Here is a 20545-nt window from a genome sequence, read left to right as displayed (position 1 = left end):
GCATGTGCAGAGATATCCTGTAGAACAGCTGTCAGTGATGACAGTTTGGAGCAGAACAGCTGGAGGGCAGAGCTGATATTTCTAATGACCGAGCACAAGTAGTAGAAGTAAGGCAGCCCAAGAGTTGGTGTCTGACAGCAGTGCACACCCCCAAGCTGCTCTTTGGGGTTCCTCGATGGGGATGCTATAAGAATTTCAGTTGGGACAATTCTGTACTGTGTGGGACTATCCTGAACAAATCAACCTGGACTATTTCAGACACTGTAGGATTTGTAGCATCCTTGACTCCCACATACTTAATGTCAGTAACTCCACCAGTCACAGTACAACTGCAAAACTAAACGAAAATAAGCTGCCCCGAGGGAAGGTGGTGTTACCACCCCTATTGAGAGCTATGTCCTGTGGGGCCCTTTGGGCTTACCTAGGCTTATGAGTAGATGGCTGCACCTTGTATTGCCTTGCCAGTCAAAATTGGGGGTGGAGGGGGAGGGAGGTCCCAACATCAGCACTACCTGGGAACTTGTTATGAATGAAGAATCTCAGGCCCCTCCTCAGACCTATGAATCAGAATCTGCATTTTAATAAGATCCCCAGTGATTTCCATGTGCATTAAAGTTTGAGAAACATTTCCATACTAGAGGGCACATGGGCTTTAGAGTAAGAAGGTCCAGTGTTAAAATCCAGATTCTGCCTCCTACTAGTTGTGTAATCATGGGAAAGTCACTTAACCTTTCTCAGTTTCCTGCTCTCTAAAAAGATCTTAATACCATCCTCATGGTGTGGGCATGTAACACGCGTTCAACAATTGTCATTTCCCTTCTCCTCTTCAACTTTGCAACAGAGAACACAGTCAGGAAAACCAGTTTAGCTCTTTGGATATCATTAGGGAATTATTACTATAGGATAATGTGGCAAGGTAAAGAGAGAGAATTATTCTCTCTTTCTCTCTCTCTCCACAGTTAGAGAGATAACACATGTCAAAATCCGGTTAGGGCATTTCTGGGGCATGACAAACACTGGGAGAGAGGCTGATCTGGGTGTGCCTAGGATTGAGAAGAGCCAGCACTCCTGGTTCAAGCAAGACAGTTGAAAGGAACATATGAAATTGCCAAGATGAAATCTGGGGCTGATGGCAAAGGATGGATCTACAAAGGAAGAGCAAATTCAGGTCCAGGAAGTTGATTAGGCAGACAGTGGGGGCATGAGAATCAGAGAGACATCTGGGAATAAGGAAGAGGGAAATCAAGTTGTCAGGATGCTCAGATCCTTTGTTTACGTCCTCTTCTGTGCTCCCAGTGTGTCCTGCACATTGCTCTACCAAGGTGCCCACTGCTCTCTACAGAATCGTAGATTGGACTGTTTTATTATTAGATCATTTGAGAATGAGTATTATCTTAGGGGTTATGTCTTGTTTCATTGTTTCACCTAGATTTTGTGTGCAATAACCAGGAAAGTATTTACAATGTGTAAATAAATATTATTTGTAGAATGAATGAATAAGTGAATGAAAAAAGCTTCCAAAGCTATAATTCCATCACAGTCTATTCCTTGGGGAAATCCACAGGGCCTTTAAGAGAGCAAACATTGAGGGTCTCTATGAACAAATGTGTCTCCGTTGGTTTCACTTACCACATGCCTCTAATCAGGCAGCAGCCTAGACTTCCTGCCCCATCTCTTCTTCCATCTAATGTCCCAAGCATAGAGAATGAACCAAGGGGGAAAGGATATAAAGTTGTCAGAAACTTCCAGGCTACCAGTTCTTCTTTGCTCATGGTTTTGGCTATGGTTAGCTTGAGAACCTGTTACTTTCCAAGGAATCAGTTGCCTCAGTTTCCAGGAGACCAGAGTAGCTAGGAAAGAATCAGCTTCTCTACTGAAGAGCCACCTGCCAGCCTCTTGGGATGGCTTGGGAAATCAGTGCCCAAGAAGTTAGCTCAAGGATTTACCTGGACTCTGATAGATAAAGCATTAAAATGGGCCTGTGGGAGATGGACATAAAACCCAGCCTCTCCACTCTTTGGAAAAGAAGAGGCCAATGGCAAGGTTACACTGGGAACCATAGAGGCAACATGCAAACGTCTCCAGCCTGTACCCCCTGAGTAGGGCTGCTTGATGAGCTTGGCAGCTTTCCAGAAATGGGTGCTCAGGAGGGAAGGATACAACCCTTCAAACAGTCTTTGGGCTTCAGGATTTGAGATTAATTGCTATTGGGGATTACTCATCCTGTAAGAGTTAAGTGCATTTCATTTCATTGCATGTCAGCTCCAGAGCGTGTTATCAGCAACTCAGCAAAACCATCTGCAGCCTGTAATTTCCTCATGGGAGGGGATGATGAGGGGAATGGGGTGGATTTGGGGGGACAGTGTGTGGAATGGCTCACAGCACTTCTAAATCGAGAGTGAACACTGTTCTTAACTCTCCTCCACTCTTCCTAGCAGGTCTTTTACCAAGCTCTGGCTTTCTGAAGAATGCATAGTTTTCCTCGGAAGATGCTAAGAAGAGATGGGAGAGCTTGAGGGGCAGATGGAGGTGTGGAATGGCCCACGGCTCTGCATGCAGCAAACTAAGTGCTGAGAATGGTTTTGAACACCTTTGCTATTTTTTCCCTCCACTTTTTTTTTTGGTGAGGGTGAGTGACGTGGGCCGGAAGGATTGGGGAGGACAGAGGAAAGGATGATGAAAGTAGGGAAGGGAGAGTGTTCGGAACATTATATACAATATGAACTGGTCTGTCTTCCTTCCTCTCTCTCTCTCTCTCTTCTTTTTTTCTTCTTTCCTTATTTCTCTCCTTTTCTTTTGTTCATTTATCTGTTCTTTTTAAATTGTTTGACTGACAGAAACATTATTTGTTTAGTAGCTCCCTTTCTCTTTTCCAGCCCCCGAGCTTTACTCATATTTTGACAGAAGCTTTGAGTCATTCTGTCACATAAAGAACTGTGACCAGGTGAGATGTTGACTGAGGACAGGAACATTCAGTGATTAGTGGAAGAAAAAAGTCATAAATACCAACATGGTCACATGACTAGGGGTAAAAAGGAAGTTTTTAGTAACTATGCATATTCTCTGCTTTGCTTTGATGTGTGTGTGTGTGTGTGTGTGTGTTATATATATCTCGGTTCTTTTTCTCTCCTTTCTCATCCCCCTCTATTCAACCTAAAGTGAGTTAAAGTGGTTAGCTCTATAATTTGGTATCATGGGAAGATTGCTTCTGAACTATAGAAGAAATGAATATTACAGAGATAAGGTGACATACGGGATGCGTGACTATCTTTTAGGGAGAAGGCAAGTGCATCCTCAGCACTATAAGGGACAGTCACAGCACATAAGGAGTAGCATGTTGTAGTTACTGTCTTGTTTGGGAAGTTCTAATCTGGAGAAAGTGGGGCTGGCTGTGGCCATTTGTTTATTTTTAGCTCAGCATTGCTACTACCCTTTTCTCAGATCTCCTTTGCAATACAGAGGAGAAGCCGGAAACTACATTTCCTGGAGTCCCCCTTCCTGCATGGTTCTGGCCAGGGTTCATCTATGACAGGTTGTTAGGTGAGGTGTGGAAGATGGAAAAAATGCAAAACCATTCTTCTTCAGAAATTGTTGTCGTCAGGTGCGTGGGCAGCTGTGACTTCCCAGTGAGCTTTTGAGAACTACTTGCTTTGCTGTTGCAGTCGAGATGGTGGCAGTTTTCCAGAAACCTTAGAATATCTGCAGTTACCTGATGTTGGATTTTCTCCTCCTGCTCTTTCAAAGTTTGTGTAAGACTCTAAGTTCTATATGAAATCATTAACATTGTATTAAAATTTTAATATTTATTCTAGGAATACACCAAGCAGTGTTTTTGCATTTCCTGATGGAGCCCTGTTACAGGGCTGCATGTTCAGGCACAAGGGATGGAGATCTCTGTCTCTCACACCACCTGACAACAGCTGGCTTATGACCGACTTGAACTTTTCAACACTCTGCTCAGCAGTGTTTGTGGCAGCAAATTCTGGCCAAGAGCCAAGGGGGAATGGTGAGTGGGAGAATAAGACGGTGCTCTGCACTGTCTCACTACAGCTGCCATGTGGATCTGGTGACAAGGGAAGGTTCAGCCTGGAATCCTTGCTTTTGAGTTGATGGTTACTGGGTGGCTGACCTTGACTGGAAGTGTCAGGATGCAAATAGGGGCTGCTCAGAGTCTGCCAGGTCATCAGTTGTGGAGGCCCCACTGAGTTCAAAATATCCTAAGCACCATGAATATGTAGGTGCTTGGCCACAGAGCTGCCCAATTGTGGGTGCCCTTGGAGTGGGCCCTGAGGCCACTCTAGAAGCCTTTCTTCAGGGAAGATCTGGCTTCTGCATTGGGTACTTTGGGTGTACTACACAGATGGGCCTGTCTGATGGCTGGCAGAGAGTGTGTGTCAGGAATCTTTCATGTAGAGTGAGGATTCTGCTTGGAAGTGGTCCACGGCATGGACACTGGAGATCAACTGCTGGCATTTCAATTCCGCTCCACCACTATATAGCCTTGAGCAAGTTTCTTCTCCTCTCTGGCCCTTAGTTTCCTCATCTGTACAATGGGAATATCAATAACATCTACTTCATTGGGATGTTAACCCATGCAACGTACTTAGAACAATATCTGACTCATAGTAAGTGTTATGTGAGAATATGTTATTATTATTATTATCACCCCAAGGAAAGACAAGTTGGCACAATGACGGAGCCTCAGGGTAAAAGTGGGGAGAGATTCCAAGGGCAACATCTCTAGTCCAGGCTGCCATGGATTCACAACTGACTCCTGTTCTGTGAAGAGCAGGGAGGCTGCAGTTGGAAACTAAGAGAGGTTTTCACTAAAATTCCATGAGACTGTGGGCCCTGTGCTGGTGTCCTAACAGGACAGGAGGGAAGGCAGACTTCCCCTTGGCAGAGAACACAACCACAGCAGTGGGAGTCAGCAGAAAGGTGACTGTGCCTGGCAGGGGACCGTGTGTGGGAGCTGACTGAGCTTGCTCCAGACTGCATGCCAGACACCCTCGAGACTGCCTAAAATAGCTGAGGGGTACTTTGCAAAGGTGCAAGGTCCAATATTAGCAGGAGGTGTGAGGGTCTTAAGATCCAGTTTATACTTACTTCAGATACCAGTCCCTTGGGTGGAAAAAGACCAAGGGCTCTGGTGACAGATGGATCTGGTTTGAAACCCACCTCTGCCACTTACCAAACTGGAAATACTTGGACAGAAGTGGTGACCTTATTCATTACGGAGTACACAGAATGATTCGGTACATGTATGAATGAATTTAATATCCTAGAACTTCACTTTCCCCATCTTTAAGATGGATAGTGTAATGACCTCTAAAGCTGATGTAGGGATTACATCAGACAATGTCCACAGGGACCTAAGTTCCTTAATAAATATTAGATTCCTTCCTTTTTTTGTAGTAAATATTCAATATCTTGCTTAAGATAGAAACCCCATACTGAAAATCAGTATTTGACTAAAACTGATGCTGTTTTGGTGCAAGAAATGTAGTACATTCTATACCTGCCAAAGACGAGATCTTTTAACAGAAATGATCATGCCTCTTACAGGTTTTTCCAGCATGATCAGTGCTTTTCAAGAGTCATTTATGATTCAATGCTTTCTGACAAAAGTCAAAATATAACTAGCTATTGGTGAGTGCAACTGAATTTTAGGAGAGTGAAAAATTGCAGATAAGATTACTAACTAATCTGAACAGATTATGATCTCACTTGGAAAAGCTATAATACAGGGAAAATATTGATTTGGATCCAAGAATTCATAGCAGGTAAACACTACACATTATTATTAAGCCTTTTCTTTCTATGCACATTTTAATTGCTTTCTGATCAATCTCATCCAGCAAGCTTAAAATAATGGGGTCTTTAGTTGCTTTTGTACCTATGGCGGGCCCTCAAGAAGTGTCCTAATAATCGATGGACAGGGCCTGTTTCATGCCTGGTCCTTGATCTCTATCTTGACTCTTCCCAGTCCATCCTCCATGCTGTGCCACTGGAAGCCAGGCAACTAAGCTGCTTAAACCTGATCTTAAGGTTACAACCCAACTTGTTGATTTAATCAATAAGATCTAGTTTGCAGCTGGTCCATTACTTGCCTATGGAGCAAAATGTGTGGGTCTTGCTGTTGCTCTTTTCTTCTGAATCAGAATAATCTTTGGTTAGCTTCTGGAGGTTGAAATTACATTCTGGATGGCTGAAATGGTCTACTATTTAACTGTCAGATAGGAATGAGTATGCTAAATTTCATTTTTTGAGGAGGAGTGAAGCAAGTATCAAATATATCACTATTGTCAATACGTCTTAATATGACTTAATTATGTATCTCCGTCTACTCACTGAATCAAAGTGTTTATCTTTACATCTATTTTATAAGGCATGCAGTTTACGTGAGAGCAAAATTACTACTTGGTAAGTTTCTTTAATTCTGACATTCTTCAATTCTATTTCAAGACCAGAGAGACCTTCCTGCTATGCAGAAAATCTTATTTATTGATGTGGGGTAAATTTTCTTTAAGAACAAGTCAGAGCTACTTAATATGAGCAGTATTGAGCATATCAACTGAATGGCTCAAATAACAAAACACATCAAAATGTGAAGCACCACAGCCAGGCACAAGCTTTTAACAACTTTAATTGATATAATTATAATTGGTATGCAATATGTCTTACAACAAATGTAGATACAATGACATCAAATATCAAAGAAGTTGCACATCTTTCCATCTTTAAATGACGTCAGCTAACTCACCCAAGACAGAAATCTGGCACTGATCTCAGGTAGCACTATTACCAATATCAATTAGTACTTTTAAAATCAAACTTGAAATGGTACGTTGATTTGCCAAACAATGAAAAAAAAATTAAAGGCAAAGAAGGTGAATCAACGTGCAAATTAGCATCTGGCCCAGTTGCAAAATTCATTTCCCAGATGCAAGGGACTGAACCATGCTCACTTGCAAGCAAGATGAAGGGCAAACAGATGACATCAAACCAAAATCAGCTCCACAAGGAATCCAGAAGCCCTCAGGATGGTAAAGGCAGAGGTTTACTGCTGTTAGTGCTCAGGCATCCATTCTGTTACCCTAACCTCCTGGATCCTGACTCAAGAGTCTGTGAGACCTGTGTCCTGGGCTATCCTTTCATTTGCAGATGGAGACCACCATTCGTGATCCCAGGCACGGTTAACCCTATAGGCAGTCAGCTACATCGGGGGTAGTCCAGGGCTGTAACAGCTGTCTAACGTGGCTATGACACAACTGACATTTATAGAGTAATAACACACCAGTATAACAGCAAACAATAAACTGAGATCATTTATATATCTATGTAATACTTAAAATGTCTATACATATTTTTCTCCAGGAACTGAAAACACTGTAGACACGATCTCATCAATCCTCACAAAACATTTGTGAGGTAGTCTGGGGTGAGGTCAATATGAAAGCATCACCCTGATTTTAGAAACGAAGACACAGATGTGCAGGGAGGGCAGGAGGTTTCACCAGGGCCTCTGGAGAAGAAAACAAATTTGAACCCCATTCTTCCATTACTTGCAATCTATGATTGAGAAGAGGCTGCTTGCCTCCCTCCTGCTCTGACATTCTCTCTAAAGCATAATGGCGAGTCCTATCCACAAACGGGATGTGGTTGTTTAGATCCACTGGAGCCATTTCCCTTGGTAGATCTGAATAGACTCTCCCTGAGGTAAAGGACATCAATTGTCAGCATATATTTCAGATGTGTGTGTATTTTAAGTAATATTTGTAGAATACAGCTGCTAAAATCCTTTGACCAAATGAAAAGCAGAAAAAATACATTTGGCAAAATAAGGTTCAACCCTTAGGTATTTTATAGTGACATAACAAGGATTGTTATGAATGCATCTGCTTTAGCCCCAGATCCTTCCCTTTGCTGTAATCATTTGGAAGTTAACGAGAGCAACACACCCATCACGTGCTCTTGCACAATGTCAGCCTTCTGGAAGGAAACTTGCTTGCTGTGTCCAGGATTTATAATAAATCAGGGTTCCTGGGAAGAGGCTGGTCCCTCTGACCCAGTATTTATGGCAGAAGCAGCATCCAGAAGTGCACTTCTCCAAAGGTTTTTACTGATATTTTGTCAAAATGTTTTTAGCTGAGAAAGAAAAAACTGTATGAATGTCCTGTTGTCATTGGCTTGCCATTTGCCAAATTGAAAGCCCTAGAAGGGGGCAGGGTGGGGAAGAAGGACAATTACTGAAACCAAACACTGTCAGGGGGCACTGTAGGCTACTCTTTGCCATTTTCCTGAGAAGGTCCACTTTTTTTTTGTCTTTTGTTTTTCATATTCAGAGATATTATAGTTCCTGGCAGCCCACTCCTCACTACCCATCCTGGTTGGAAAATACCTTTGGGGCTTGCTCATTCTCCTTTGGTACCTAAAGAGTTTAGGGATAATTTTCTTTCAGAGTGTGGGGTGGCAGGCTGTGGAAAGTGGCACTGGTGTCACTAACCACCAGAGGGGTGAGAAAAAGCATGGCAGGGGTGGTTTTCATGTCAGTACTTTGCTGGGCCACAGTGAGCAAAAGGATGAGCCCAGGGTCATTTCTCTAAACTAAACAGAGTCATGGCAGCAAGGACCAAGGTTAGAAATAAAAATTAATACAGTTTCAAGTTCTTTATGACATTGTTATAGGATAATATAACACATTCTCAAACAGGCCCCAATGTATGTTTTCTACCACATGAAATCGGGATATAAGATGCTAGTTGCTGATATCAGATGTTATAGGAGGACAGAGTTGTAGCCGTGAAATAAAGCTAGCTCTCTAGAAAACACATAGAAATAAAAAGGCGACCATGCATGCCAAAAACCAACCCATCAGCTAACAAAGGAAACACTCTGGAGCTAAAAATTTAACACATTTCATTTTGTTAAAAATAAAAAAGTGAGTGTTTTGTTCTGGCACAGTGGGCATTGCAACCAATCTGGGTTTCTCAGTCCCAGCACTATTGACATTTTGGGTCAGATGATTCTTTGTTGTGGTGTGTTGTCCTGTGCGTGGACAGGTAGGATATTTAGAAGCATCCCTGGCCTCTGCCCACTAGTAGCATCCCCAAGTCATGACAATCAAAAATGTCACCAGACATTTTCAGATTTCCGGGGTAGGGAGGGGGCAGAATCACCTCCTGGTTGAAAATGTCTGCAAATAAATCAATGCTTACAAGGATGAACAGTTCTTTCTCAAAATTTGTTGTGCAGGATTTTAAGACTATATACCCAGGAGTGTTCATTTATTAAAGGGAAGAATTAGTAAGGTAAATGCATGGGAAGAATAAACAGATTAATCATGTCTGTTCCCTATGGAAATGCCTCACTAAGCAATTGCAGACAGACTAGAGTCTCTCTCTCTCTCTCTCTCTCTCTCTCTCTTTAACAGTTTACAGCCGTTATCCAAGAGACAGTAAGGCAGTGAACCAGTTGCTTCATGGGTAAAAAGCAGGGATTTTCTGGGCTCCTCCAAGCAGTGGATGTCTCTGGCAGTTATTGAGAGCTGGGTCCCCCTTGCCCTAATGAGGTGCTCAGTGCATGGTAGTGTCCTTCTTTCCCTCCTGCCCTCCTCCACTCCCCCACTGTGCGCTCACTCAGCATGCCTCTCCCTTTCTCCTCTATAACTAAGCTCAGCTCATAGCCTTCTCCTTTGGAATGGCAATAGTGCCTAAAGCTTGTGGGCGGGGATCCCAGCTGCAGGGGAGAACAGGTAGAGGAAATGCGGAGAAACCTGCTACCCTGTGCCTTGCACCTGCTGGCCTCCTCCAGGGCACTTCCTATTTTCATCTTTCATTAATTCGGCCGCTAAGAAGCTGCTCTCCCACTTGCAGAGCCAAGCAGGCATCCTATCAGATACAACCTGGTAAGCAGAGATTAAAAAGGCATCTGAAAAACCCCTGCTTCCTTACATGCAGGGTGAAATTGTCCCAGGACTCATTTCCTTTCCCATCATTGATATTTAATGTAATTTCCTAAATAGAAAGTTTAAGAACTACCACAAACAAAAAGTTCCCCTAAAAGTAACTCCCAACAAAATCCAATCTCTCTTGCTCAGTTCTTCTCAAAGTGGGTCCAGTGATGGGGGCAGATCCTTCACCATGGTGGTCTGGCCTGGCTGATGTAAGGTTGACCCATTTCAGCTGCAAATCAGCCTCCACTCATCTTTAAATAATGGTTCTTTTCATACCAGAAATGGGAATTTGTAGCAGCTGGAGGGGAGGGAGGAAAAAAAAAAACAACCATACCAACAAAACAGGGTTTAAGATTGTCATTCAATGTGCATCAGGTACTTGTTATTAATTCTACTGGATAAGCACTTATAAATAAAGAACAGTTATTCCTCATCCCAGGACACATTCCTTTGTTAGGAGTCATCGTAGAGAGGGTTGTTGTAGTTTCCCCAGGACCCGTAGTCGTGGTCATCCAAAAGCCTTCCATAGGAGGAGTGCCTAGTGGTGAATGAGAAGAGGGTTGTGGTTACTTGGAGAAGTTGCCCATCCCCGGAAAGCCTAATGCCTTGCAGCCTGAACTGGGGAGACTTGTGGGGCACACAAGAGGAACCCATAACGCTCCCACTAGGACAAGTCCTTTGCAACAGACCCAGCAACCATGGAGGCCCCAGTCTACCGAACACCCTGTAAATTATGACTGATCCAGCTGGGAGCCTGACTGGCACCTTCTGTTGAGATCAGCTGGGTTCTTATCTCTCTCCAGAGCTGGAGCAGGAGGAGGCGGCTCCATTTCCATGGCTTATTTAATAAGAAGGAATGGGAAAGGCAAGCTTGAGTTGCTAGCATTCTGACTTAGGACCTGAACTTAATTTTCCTTGAAATAATAATGACACAAGCACACTACTATTGCTATCACCATGTCTCTTGACATTTATATTTTGTTTTATAATTTACAAAGTGCTTCTCTATTCAGTTTTTACTTGATTCTCAAAATAAAGCCATGGGGCGGGTATGGTTTATTCTTATTTCTCTAATAAGAAAAATGGGGCTCAGAGATGTTAATTGACATGCCCAAAGTCATTCAACTGAGCTGTAAGTAAATCCTTACCTCCTGGACCTAAATCCAGTGCTCAGGTTCTAAGAGTCTGATTAGCACCTTAGTTCGATGGTAATATGGATCAAACAGGCTTTGGTGGGTCATTTGGAAAACCTGTCTCACAATATTTGTACAAGAAACTGAAATCAGATTGTTATTATTCCTTTGTTCAAAACCTTTTTATGGCTCCTATCTCACACAGAGTAAAAGCCAAAGTCATTACAATGGTTTGCAAAGGCCCACAGGATCTGGCCCCATCAGCTACAGTTGTAGACCCCTTGCTTCCTCTACTGCAGCCACACTGGCCTCCCTTGCCTCAGGGCCTTTGCACGTGCTGTTCCCTGGCTTGGAATGCTTGTCCTCCATATGTCTACATGCTCGCTCTCTCATCTCCTTCAAATCTTTGCTCAGATGTCACCTTCTTAGTGAGGCCTTCCGTGACAGCTCTATTTAAATTTGCAACCCCACCCCCAGCACTCCCTGTTGAATTTTTCTCATAGTACTCCTCACCTTCCAGCATACTATATAATTTATTTTATTATTGATTTATTTTGTTATTGCCTCTCTTTCCTAAATAGACTATAAGCTCTGTAAGGGTATGGGTTATTTGCCTGTTCTGTTTATTCTTGGCTCTATTTCTAGAACCTAGGAGAGTATCTAGCACATAGTAAGTCCTCAATAAATGTCTGTGGAAGACACAGTGACTGGAAAATACACCCTGAGTTCCCTGAAAAACCAATCTGTTCCCAAGATGGGAGCTTCCTGGAGAGGGAAACGGTCATCTAAAGACTAAAACTGATGACAGGATTGGAAGAAAACCATGAAATGAGCATCTGGTGCCTCCGAAGTTCATGTTAACATGTGAATTATTACACCTTACCACTAGAAATCATGTATGCTAGATATAGTACAGAAAAACATGCCCACTCTCCCTAATGCTTTTTCTCAGCTAAATATGAAAATTAAAATGAAAATACAATCTGAGAGGCATAAAAAGCACTTGCTGCGCTTTTACCTGTTGCTAAAATAATTATAACTGCTATTGCTCTCTTGAAGCTTACTTACATCTGCCAGGTATTTTCAAAGGGATTATTCTTTGAAAAGAACCAGGCCCTTGCTGTGCTTATTCCCAACTCTTAGACTTCGAAATTCTGATTTATGTCTAAAAGGCTGACCCAACTGACCCAACCTATATACCTGGAAACTTGAAGATGTTCCACAATATACTTTGTTTTCCCTAAAGATCCATATTCATTTCTGTGGTATGGGGAGATGAGACCACAAATATCAACCCAGAAACACCACTGCTGTTTCTGATCTACAGGAATAAGGGAGGTAGTTTTGGTAAATGCAGGTCATGGGCTATCTACCTAACCAACACTCATCCCAAATTTAAAACCTCCAATTCCAATCAAATTCTTTAATAAGACGGTGGAGAAATGGAAGCTTTAGAATGAACAAGTAAAAACCTGGGGATTACAGCACTGGAGCCCATCATAAATCTCAGCATGCCTTACTGTTGCAAGCCTGGCAAATACCTACTTAATAAACATGCTGCTTTGCTGATGGGGTACTCCTGTTTCACCTTCGTATGGTAATTTAACTTCTCACAGCATTTTCATCTCCATCATATAATTTTATTCCATAAAATGTCAGTTTGGTCAATAGATATATGTTCTTGAATAAATTTTTAACCCTCTGTTTCTTCATTTATTAAATGGAGATTAAAAAAAAAATTGCATCAGTTTTGTTGGGAGGATTAAATGAGGTAATGCATGTAAAAGGTCTGGCACACAGTAAATGTGCAATGAATGCTGGCCAATGTTGCTTTTTAATTTTTATAGTAATGAAACTTACACAAGCACATGGTAAATCTGCAAATAGTAAAAAATAGCACTGAGTGAAAGTGAACCTCTTTCCCATGGGAAATGCCTGAAACTACGCCCCAGGCAGAGTTATAAAATCAGTTTCTTATATGATCGTTATTTGAATTTTTAAAAATTATTTTTATGCAAAGTGGGGTCGGAGGATGGTTATTTTAGGCAAGGCAATTTGGTCAATGCGGTACCTGAAGCTTCTGTATTGTAAGGGGCATCTCCTACAAAAACACTAGTAAAATAAAGGAAAAAGATTGATCTTTACTTTAATTTTTCTTTGCCTTCTCATTTGAATGAAGAGTGAGTTGAGCAAAATACTGATAAGTGAGGAAAGAGATGTAAGAGATATAGATAAACCAAAATTGAGAATGTACTGACCCCATAGGGCTTGTTTAATACATTAAGGAGCCTAAACAAAAAGAATTGGGTGTGCTGGGATTCAAGCCAGGTTTGGATAATACGTAGAAAGAGTAAGACAAACACATTTGTGTGTGTGTGTGTGTGTGTGTGTGTGTGTGTGTGTGTGTGTGTGTGTGTGTGTGTGTGTGTGTGTGTGTGTGTGAGATAAGGGAAGAATAATTAGTGAGCATGTTACACTCTCTCTCTAGGTCAGAATTTCTTAAATCATGGCACATTTTGGATGGAAATGGGGAGGTGTTCAGACTGGCCTTTGCAGAGTTTAAGAGGTAAAAACAAAAGACGAAAAAAAAAAAACAAAATTCTCACTTCCAAGATTAGGAAGGTGGGACCCAAGAAATTTAGATGACTTTGTCAGTGTTATTTAATGGTAGAGCTGGTACTAAAACCAAGGTCTCCCAACTCTATAAGGCAACATTGTTTCATCTAATTTCAATCTGAACAGCAAACTACACAAACAGAGTCATTGTCAGGTCAAAGCAATTTTGTTTACTCAATTTCTTAATAAAGACTGGCCCCTATCCAACATAGCTAGGTTTTCTGTTTGCTGTGCCTTGGCTCACCTTAGATGGTAAACTTTTTGGAGGCAGACTATGTCTTACCATTCTTCTAAGTACCTGGACACTTAATATATTGCTCTTGACGCATTGGTTATTTTATAAATATTTGATGATAACTGCATACGTTCAGTAGCATATAAATAGAATATGTGGAGTTTGCTTGGTCATTACCAGCAAGGATTCATATGGTCTGTGGCAAATTATTAAACAATATAATGTGGTAAAGTGAAAAAAAATCTCATTAAAGAATGCCAAAGGTCAAAACTACCATTTTGACTTTAAAGACAAGAAGGGGAAAGAGAATTAAGCCTAAACTCCTATGCAATGATGTGGCTTTAAAGCACTGAGCACAGTGTTTACAGTCCCTGTCAGTCAATGGCACTGTACTTAGTGTCAGTGTGATTCTATTTATTGTATGGTTTAGTTAGCTAAAAGCAGAACCTGAAGAGGTAAAATAAAGGATGATTTTTTTTAAGCCCTTCCATCATAGCTCTCCTTTTATAGTGGCTTACCTCTAATAGAAAGCAGCACTCCCACTCCCTACCCCCAAATGGTGACACCTTATTGGTGACAACTGGTAAATGTTGTGGTAACATTTGCAGTTTGAGGCCTTCTCCACTACTGCAAAATGGTACCTGTTTTAAGCTAACTGTAGAATCAATACTTAATAGAACTCAATTGTCTCTGAAAGTGAGTGAGACGTTTTACTTTCCTTGTGTTGAAACAAAACGTGTTTTAGAAAACACCTTCTACCTCGCAAGGGTCAATCCCAGTTCGCCACCAAGTCTCCACCTTTGTTGACAACTATGCCCCCAAAGTCCTCTCCTCTTCAGTCAAGCGAGTCTTGCCATTCAATTATTATTGCTTATCATATGCTAAGAAGGAGGGATAGAAAGATGATTAAGACATGGCTCAGCGCTGGGAAAACACAGCTGAACTTGCAGCTCATTAGCCATTAGTAATTAAGCCTTAGATTCTTATTATCCATTAGCAAAACCAGTGCAGCTGTCACTGTCTCCTTTTTTGGTTTCCACTGGTGATTCTCTTTTTCTGATTGTCATTTCCCTGCCTGGCTCCTTTCTTTTAACTATTGAAAAGCCAGCATCTATCAGGCCCTATTCTAGGACCTGAGGGATACTGCAGCAAACTAAAAGACCAAAATCCCCATCCTCAGGGAGCTTACATTCTAGTGGGGGAAAACACAATAAATAAGATGTAAATAATAATATAGTGGATGGTAACAAGTGCGATGGGAGAAAATAAAGCAAGGAAGGGGATGAGGAGTTCCAAATGGGAGCTTGTAATTTTGAACATAGTGATCAGGGAAGGTCTCACTAAGATGTCACTGGAGCAGACACATAGAGGAGACGACGGATGAGCCATGTGGGTATCTGAGATAGACCCTACAGGCAGAGGGAGCAGCAAGCGCAAAGGTCCTGAGGCAGGAGCAACAACACAGCTGTGTGGTAGCTATTGGACCACACATTTAAAAAATAAACTTCTTACACTGGGATGATTTTAGATTTACAGCAAAGTTGTAAGGATAGTACAAAGAGTTTCCATATACCATTCACTTGGCTTCTGCTAATGTTAACCTCTTACGTAGCTATGGTACATTTGTCAAAACTAAGAAATTAACATCGTGAGCCACAATTGTGAAGCTAAGAAAATTGTGACTGTTAGGGGTCAATTTATTTTATTTGCCCACAGTTCCCATAGTAAGTTAGTGCAGATTGAGTATCACAACTCAGGAATCCTATCAGTTCCATCTTCTTTCCACCAAAATCCCACAGATGGAAACATTTCCAAACACTAATTTTCAAAATCCTCTTTCCATAGTCTGTTTTTTTTAAAAAAGGTATTACTCAAAAATATCTTTAAATAATCACCTTTACTTAGAAGGGACAGATCAAAATTGTTTATTTTATTTATTAAAAATTGATATGGAGTATACTATAAAGCAAATGTATTTCACAGGGCCCCCAAAGCCCTGCAGTCTCAGGTTTAGCTTAATCTTTTGGGATTACATATAGAAATGTTAACCTTGCAAAAAGATAGGAAACTTTCCTCAGGCTAAAGTCTTTGTAACACAGCAAAGTTGCTGGCTCAAGGACAGACAGTTACTTGACTGATATGTAAAAATGCTGAGGAAGCTGCTATAGGGAGAGACAATGTTTACTAAGATCAAGCTTTTGTTGGTAGATCGACTTAACCTTTTGTAAATTGCATTATAGACTGTCACTTTGCTTGTTTAACTGATATTACCACCCTATATTGTTAAACTATATCCCCACCTATGTTCTCTTCCTGTAACTTCCCGGTCTGGAGAATAAATGCAGGAAGAGAACCCTAGTTCGTGGTTAATTTCCCAAAGGAAGAAATGCCTCTCTCTTGAGGGTACTGGGAAATTAACCCCTTCGGGGTCTCTCACTGCTCAGAAGAAATGGGCTTAGAGTAATCCTTTTGCAGCTCCGTCACCCAAGGGAAGAGAGGTGACAAATCCGTGTGAGGCAAAGCAACAAATTATCTGCCAGACATATACCATACTAGTGGTAGACATTCATCACACAAAAGGTCTGCACATTGGCTAGTTCAGTGTTATGAGGTAACTAGTGAAAGTCAATGTGATTTAACAGAGTCCCATGGCATCCCCTTCCCAAACCTGGTGGTTTTTCCTGATTTGGAATAAACAAATATTGCAGTTGCACCCCAAACTTCCCTACCCAGAATCATTCACTCATCCAAAACATGTTTATAAAGCCACTATTATATGTCAGGTACTGCCAGGGGCTTTGTATAGTTCTAGTGAAGGAGACTGTGGTGATTTCGGCATAGGGAAGTAAATGGTACAAAGGAGGTATGTGCAGTGTGAAGGGGTGGGAGATGGCTTCCCAGAGAAAGTCTCTTTTGAGGTGGACGGCTTGGAATTAGCCAGATAAAAAAGGGGTGGACCAAACACCTTGGACAGTGGGGTCAGCCTATTCAAAGTCAGAGAACAACAGGGCGATATATCTGGGGAACTCCACAGCAAAGAGTGTGTTTGGAGTGCTGTGAGATGAAGGCAAAGCAGGGTCACTAAAAACGTGGTCCTCGGACCAGGAGCATTCACATCACCTGTGAGCTGGATAGAAATGCAAGTGCATGGGGCCTACCTGGATCTACCGAATCAGAATCTATGGGAATGAAACCCAGGAAACTGATTTCAATAAGCTGTCCTAATGATTCTTATGCACATTAAAGTTGGAGAACCACTGAGGCAGAAAATCAAGTAAACTAGACCTATAGAACTCCAAAAGCCAATCTGAAAAAGTCAACCTGTGGGTAACAAATTCTAGAAGTTCCTGGCCCTTTTGGCTGGCTGGGCCATAAACCTAACAGCCACCGGAAGTAATCCAGTTGTATAACGTGCAGCTACTAAAAGACATCAAGCAAAACAGGTGACTTCTAACAAGATGCCTTAAAAGCCAGGCCCTTGCTGTGTCTATAAGTCAAGATCACATTTATTTTTGTGAAGGAAGCAGCCTCTGTTGTCTGTCTGGGTTAGCAGCACACCTAGTTATAGCAGCATCCACATTTCTGGCTGTAGCAGATACGGTCTTTTGATCAGGGAGGTTATCTTGTGGCTGAACTGTTTTAAGCCAACTTAAACAAAATCAAACCAACTTTATTTTTCAGTCAACACCAATTAAAGACACCCTTCTCCAAGAGGCAGGCAGAACCTTTGCTTTCTTTTAAAGTTGCAAACAAGTCCTGGAATAAAGACTGCTCAAGAGATAGTTTCTATTTATGAATTTATAACATGAATGCAACTTCACAGGCATTAAAGAACAGCACCACCAAAACTGCCAAAGTGGAATATGGAAGCCTGCCACATCAATACACAATTAGAAAGCTGAGCTGCCGTGCCGTCTTCCTTCTCCTCCTCCTCCTCCTCCTCCTTTGAATTCCTGATGCCTACTGAACAGGAAAGGCAAGGCTGGAGGCTGTTCTTCCAACCTCATGGCGTACCATTGGTGGCTACCACTTTCCTGAGCCCCCATGTGCTAAGCACTGTTCTAACAGAAACAGCAATGACAGTCATTAGTCCTTCCACCACCCTGACCTCATACCAGGCTCTGGATGTCTACATGTGTCATAATTTAATCCTCATGACAAGCCCGTTAAGTATTATTATTATTATAGTTCCATTTCACAAATGAAGAAACTGAGCACAGAGTGACTAAGGAACTTGCCCCAGAGTGCATGTTCTTAACCACCAAGCCATGGTCTCTCCAGGTACTCTACATTCATTACTTCATTTCGTCCTCAAAACAACCTTGAAAGGTACATATTATTAGCTCTAATTTTGCAGTTTGAAGAAACTGAGGATCAAGGAAATTATAATTTGCCCAAGGCCACCTAAATAGTCAGTAGAAGGGTCAGTTTTGACCTTGCCTGCAAAGCTCCCGTTCCTTCCTCCACGCCACACTGCTGCTGGTTAAAACAGGGATGGGATGGGGTGGTGGTGTGGAGAACAGAGAAGGGCCCTGGTGGGTTCAGGGCAATTTATTTTTATAAGCCATTTCCAAAAGTGGCTCAGGTTACAAAAAGATGTGATTCTCTGGGTAGGGGACACTGTGACAAAACTAGGGGCCATGGGTTCCTGGAGAATAGGAGTGTGAAAAAAGATGGCTAATGAGTTTACCAATGCCTTTGGAGGAAATGAAAATTTGGGAAGAAGGGGAAGGTACTGAGCCACTATTAGCAGAGATTGCAAGGCCTGCTATTTTTCTGGCTGTGAGATTGCTTTTTCAAACAGACTCCGACCCCACCTCCCGCGGCCTTGCATTTGCAGGGACATTGGCTGGGGCAGAGCTATAGCCCATGGTTGCAGGCCAGAAGCTAATGGTTCCCTTATGGGCTGTGATTTCAGTCACTTGCTGCTCCAGCCAAGTGAGCTAAAAGACCACAGACAACAGACCTCTTGTCATGTTATTGTTCTCAGAAATCTGGGATGAAAGAAGCAGAATAAATTTCCAGCCAAGGCAAAGCCTAACCTTAGGTATACATACACAAACACACACATCGATTGAGCCAACAGTATTTTTGATGGATGATTATTGGGGCTTTCCAAGAATCTGGCAAAAGAACACTTGAAGGGGTTTTAGCATAGCCTTAAAATTCATGAGAGGTATTAACCTCCTTATGTTATCATTTTGCCAAAATAATTAACAGAGGAAAAGAAAGGGTTTTTCCTCAGGGGGTTTCTAAATCAGGGGTCTGATCACTTTATCCTTCTTTAAGTTTATAGCGCCAAACACAAGTAGCATAATAGCAACCTTACATAAATAGCAACCTTATATTCATACCACTGTGGACCTTACTGCATCTAGGGGAGAGAACCTATATGAGGAAGAGAAAAAAATGATTAATTCAATTTAATCATTCACTGAATTTATCTGGTGTTCAGAAGGCCTGGGGAAAATATAGTTTAAAATAAAATTTTATACAATTTTAATCAGCACTCATTGGAATAGACTGTGATGCCCTGCGAACAAAATTTTCCAAGCGTAGTACATCTGTAATGGCAGAACTGTGTCTCATCACTGATGTGGCCCCCGTGCTTAGAAGAATGCCTGGCACATGGCTGATGCTAAACAACTATCTGTCTACCAGGGGACTGTCTTAGTAGGTTTCCTTCCAGTTTCTCACTTTGATGATGATGACGATGATGATGTTGGCAGTGCTGTCTACTTGGGAAGCATATACATTAATCGTCCCAGCAATACTGTGAGGTAGCTAAAATTACTGCCCTTGAGGGAAATGAAGGTTAGGACACTCCGTTACACACCCAGGTCACACTGCTAGAAAGTGGTAGAGCTGGGATTCTCACTGAGGTCTCCCTGCATCTCGAGTCCAAATTCTTAATCGCTGTTCTAGACTGGCTGCCTACAGCCGATGTCAGTGTGAGATGGTAAGCTTGAATTGTTGTCTAAAATCAGAAGGAAGAATCCTTCAGGTTATTTCAACACCATTTTTGGGACGTGTGTAGCAAGACGGAAGTGTGTCTATTTGACTCCACACTCCAGCGGAGATCATATTTTTTGTAATATGGCCCTTGTGAAATTCACCATTTTTGATGATTCCAAAAATGACTCTAAAATTTATCTGTAAGTTCCTTATTTGGCGGGCCCCAGGACATATTTTGCAACAACTACTTTGCTACAAAATGAGAATGAGGTTCCCAGAGTAGTTCATAAAAACCAATTTAACTCATAATTAGAATACAGCGTATCAGCAGCGATAAACACGTAATTAAACTGGATGGAAAAAGGTACCATTCAATAAGATATAATTTACAAAATTAAGTTTGGTGCTCAAGGAAATGCAGACTTAATGAAGAGAAAGATTTTTTTAAAATCTGAAGGTGACTTCTGGTGCTTTTATAAAGGCTTTTAGACATAGGTCATACTGGCCTTTTAGTTTCAATTTCTCTGCGAAACCTGGCTTCCCTGTTGTTTGTACCTTAGACACAGGTGACAGCACGAGGTATCCTCATAGCTGACACCATCATCAGATTTTGGTGCACATTTAGAACAAAAGATGGAGGGAGATAGAAGG

General features: G+C 41.8%; 1 protein-coding gene across 2 annotated transcripts in view; it reads right to left on the bottom strand.

The window, feature by feature from the left end:
• Positions 1-6628: 6628 nt before the first annotated feature.
• PARM1 (prostate androgen-regulated mucin-like protein 1) overlaps positions 6629-20545 on the bottom strand; it is a 103138-nt gene continuing 89221 nt past the window's right edge. For both annotated transcript variants that reach the window (XM_063108159.1, XM_063108160.1), the window contains one exon: positions 6629-10493. In XM_063108159.1, the coding sequence (XP_062964229.1) occupies positions 10409-10493 (85 nt within the window). In that variant the 3' untranslated portion in view covers positions 6629-10408. The remainder of the gene's footprint in view (positions 10494-20545) is intronic.

Source organism: Cynocephalus volans, chromosome 9 (assembly GCF_027409185.1).
Source record: "Cynocephalus volans isolate mCynVol1 chromosome 9, mCynVol1.pri, whole genome shotgun sequence".
NCBI classification, from domain to species: domain Eukaryota; kingdom Metazoa; phylum Chordata; class Mammalia; order Dermoptera; family Cynocephalidae; genus Cynocephalus; species Cynocephalus volans.
Note: the sequence above shows the minus strand (reverse complement) of the source record. Positions and strands in the feature narration are given on the sequence as shown.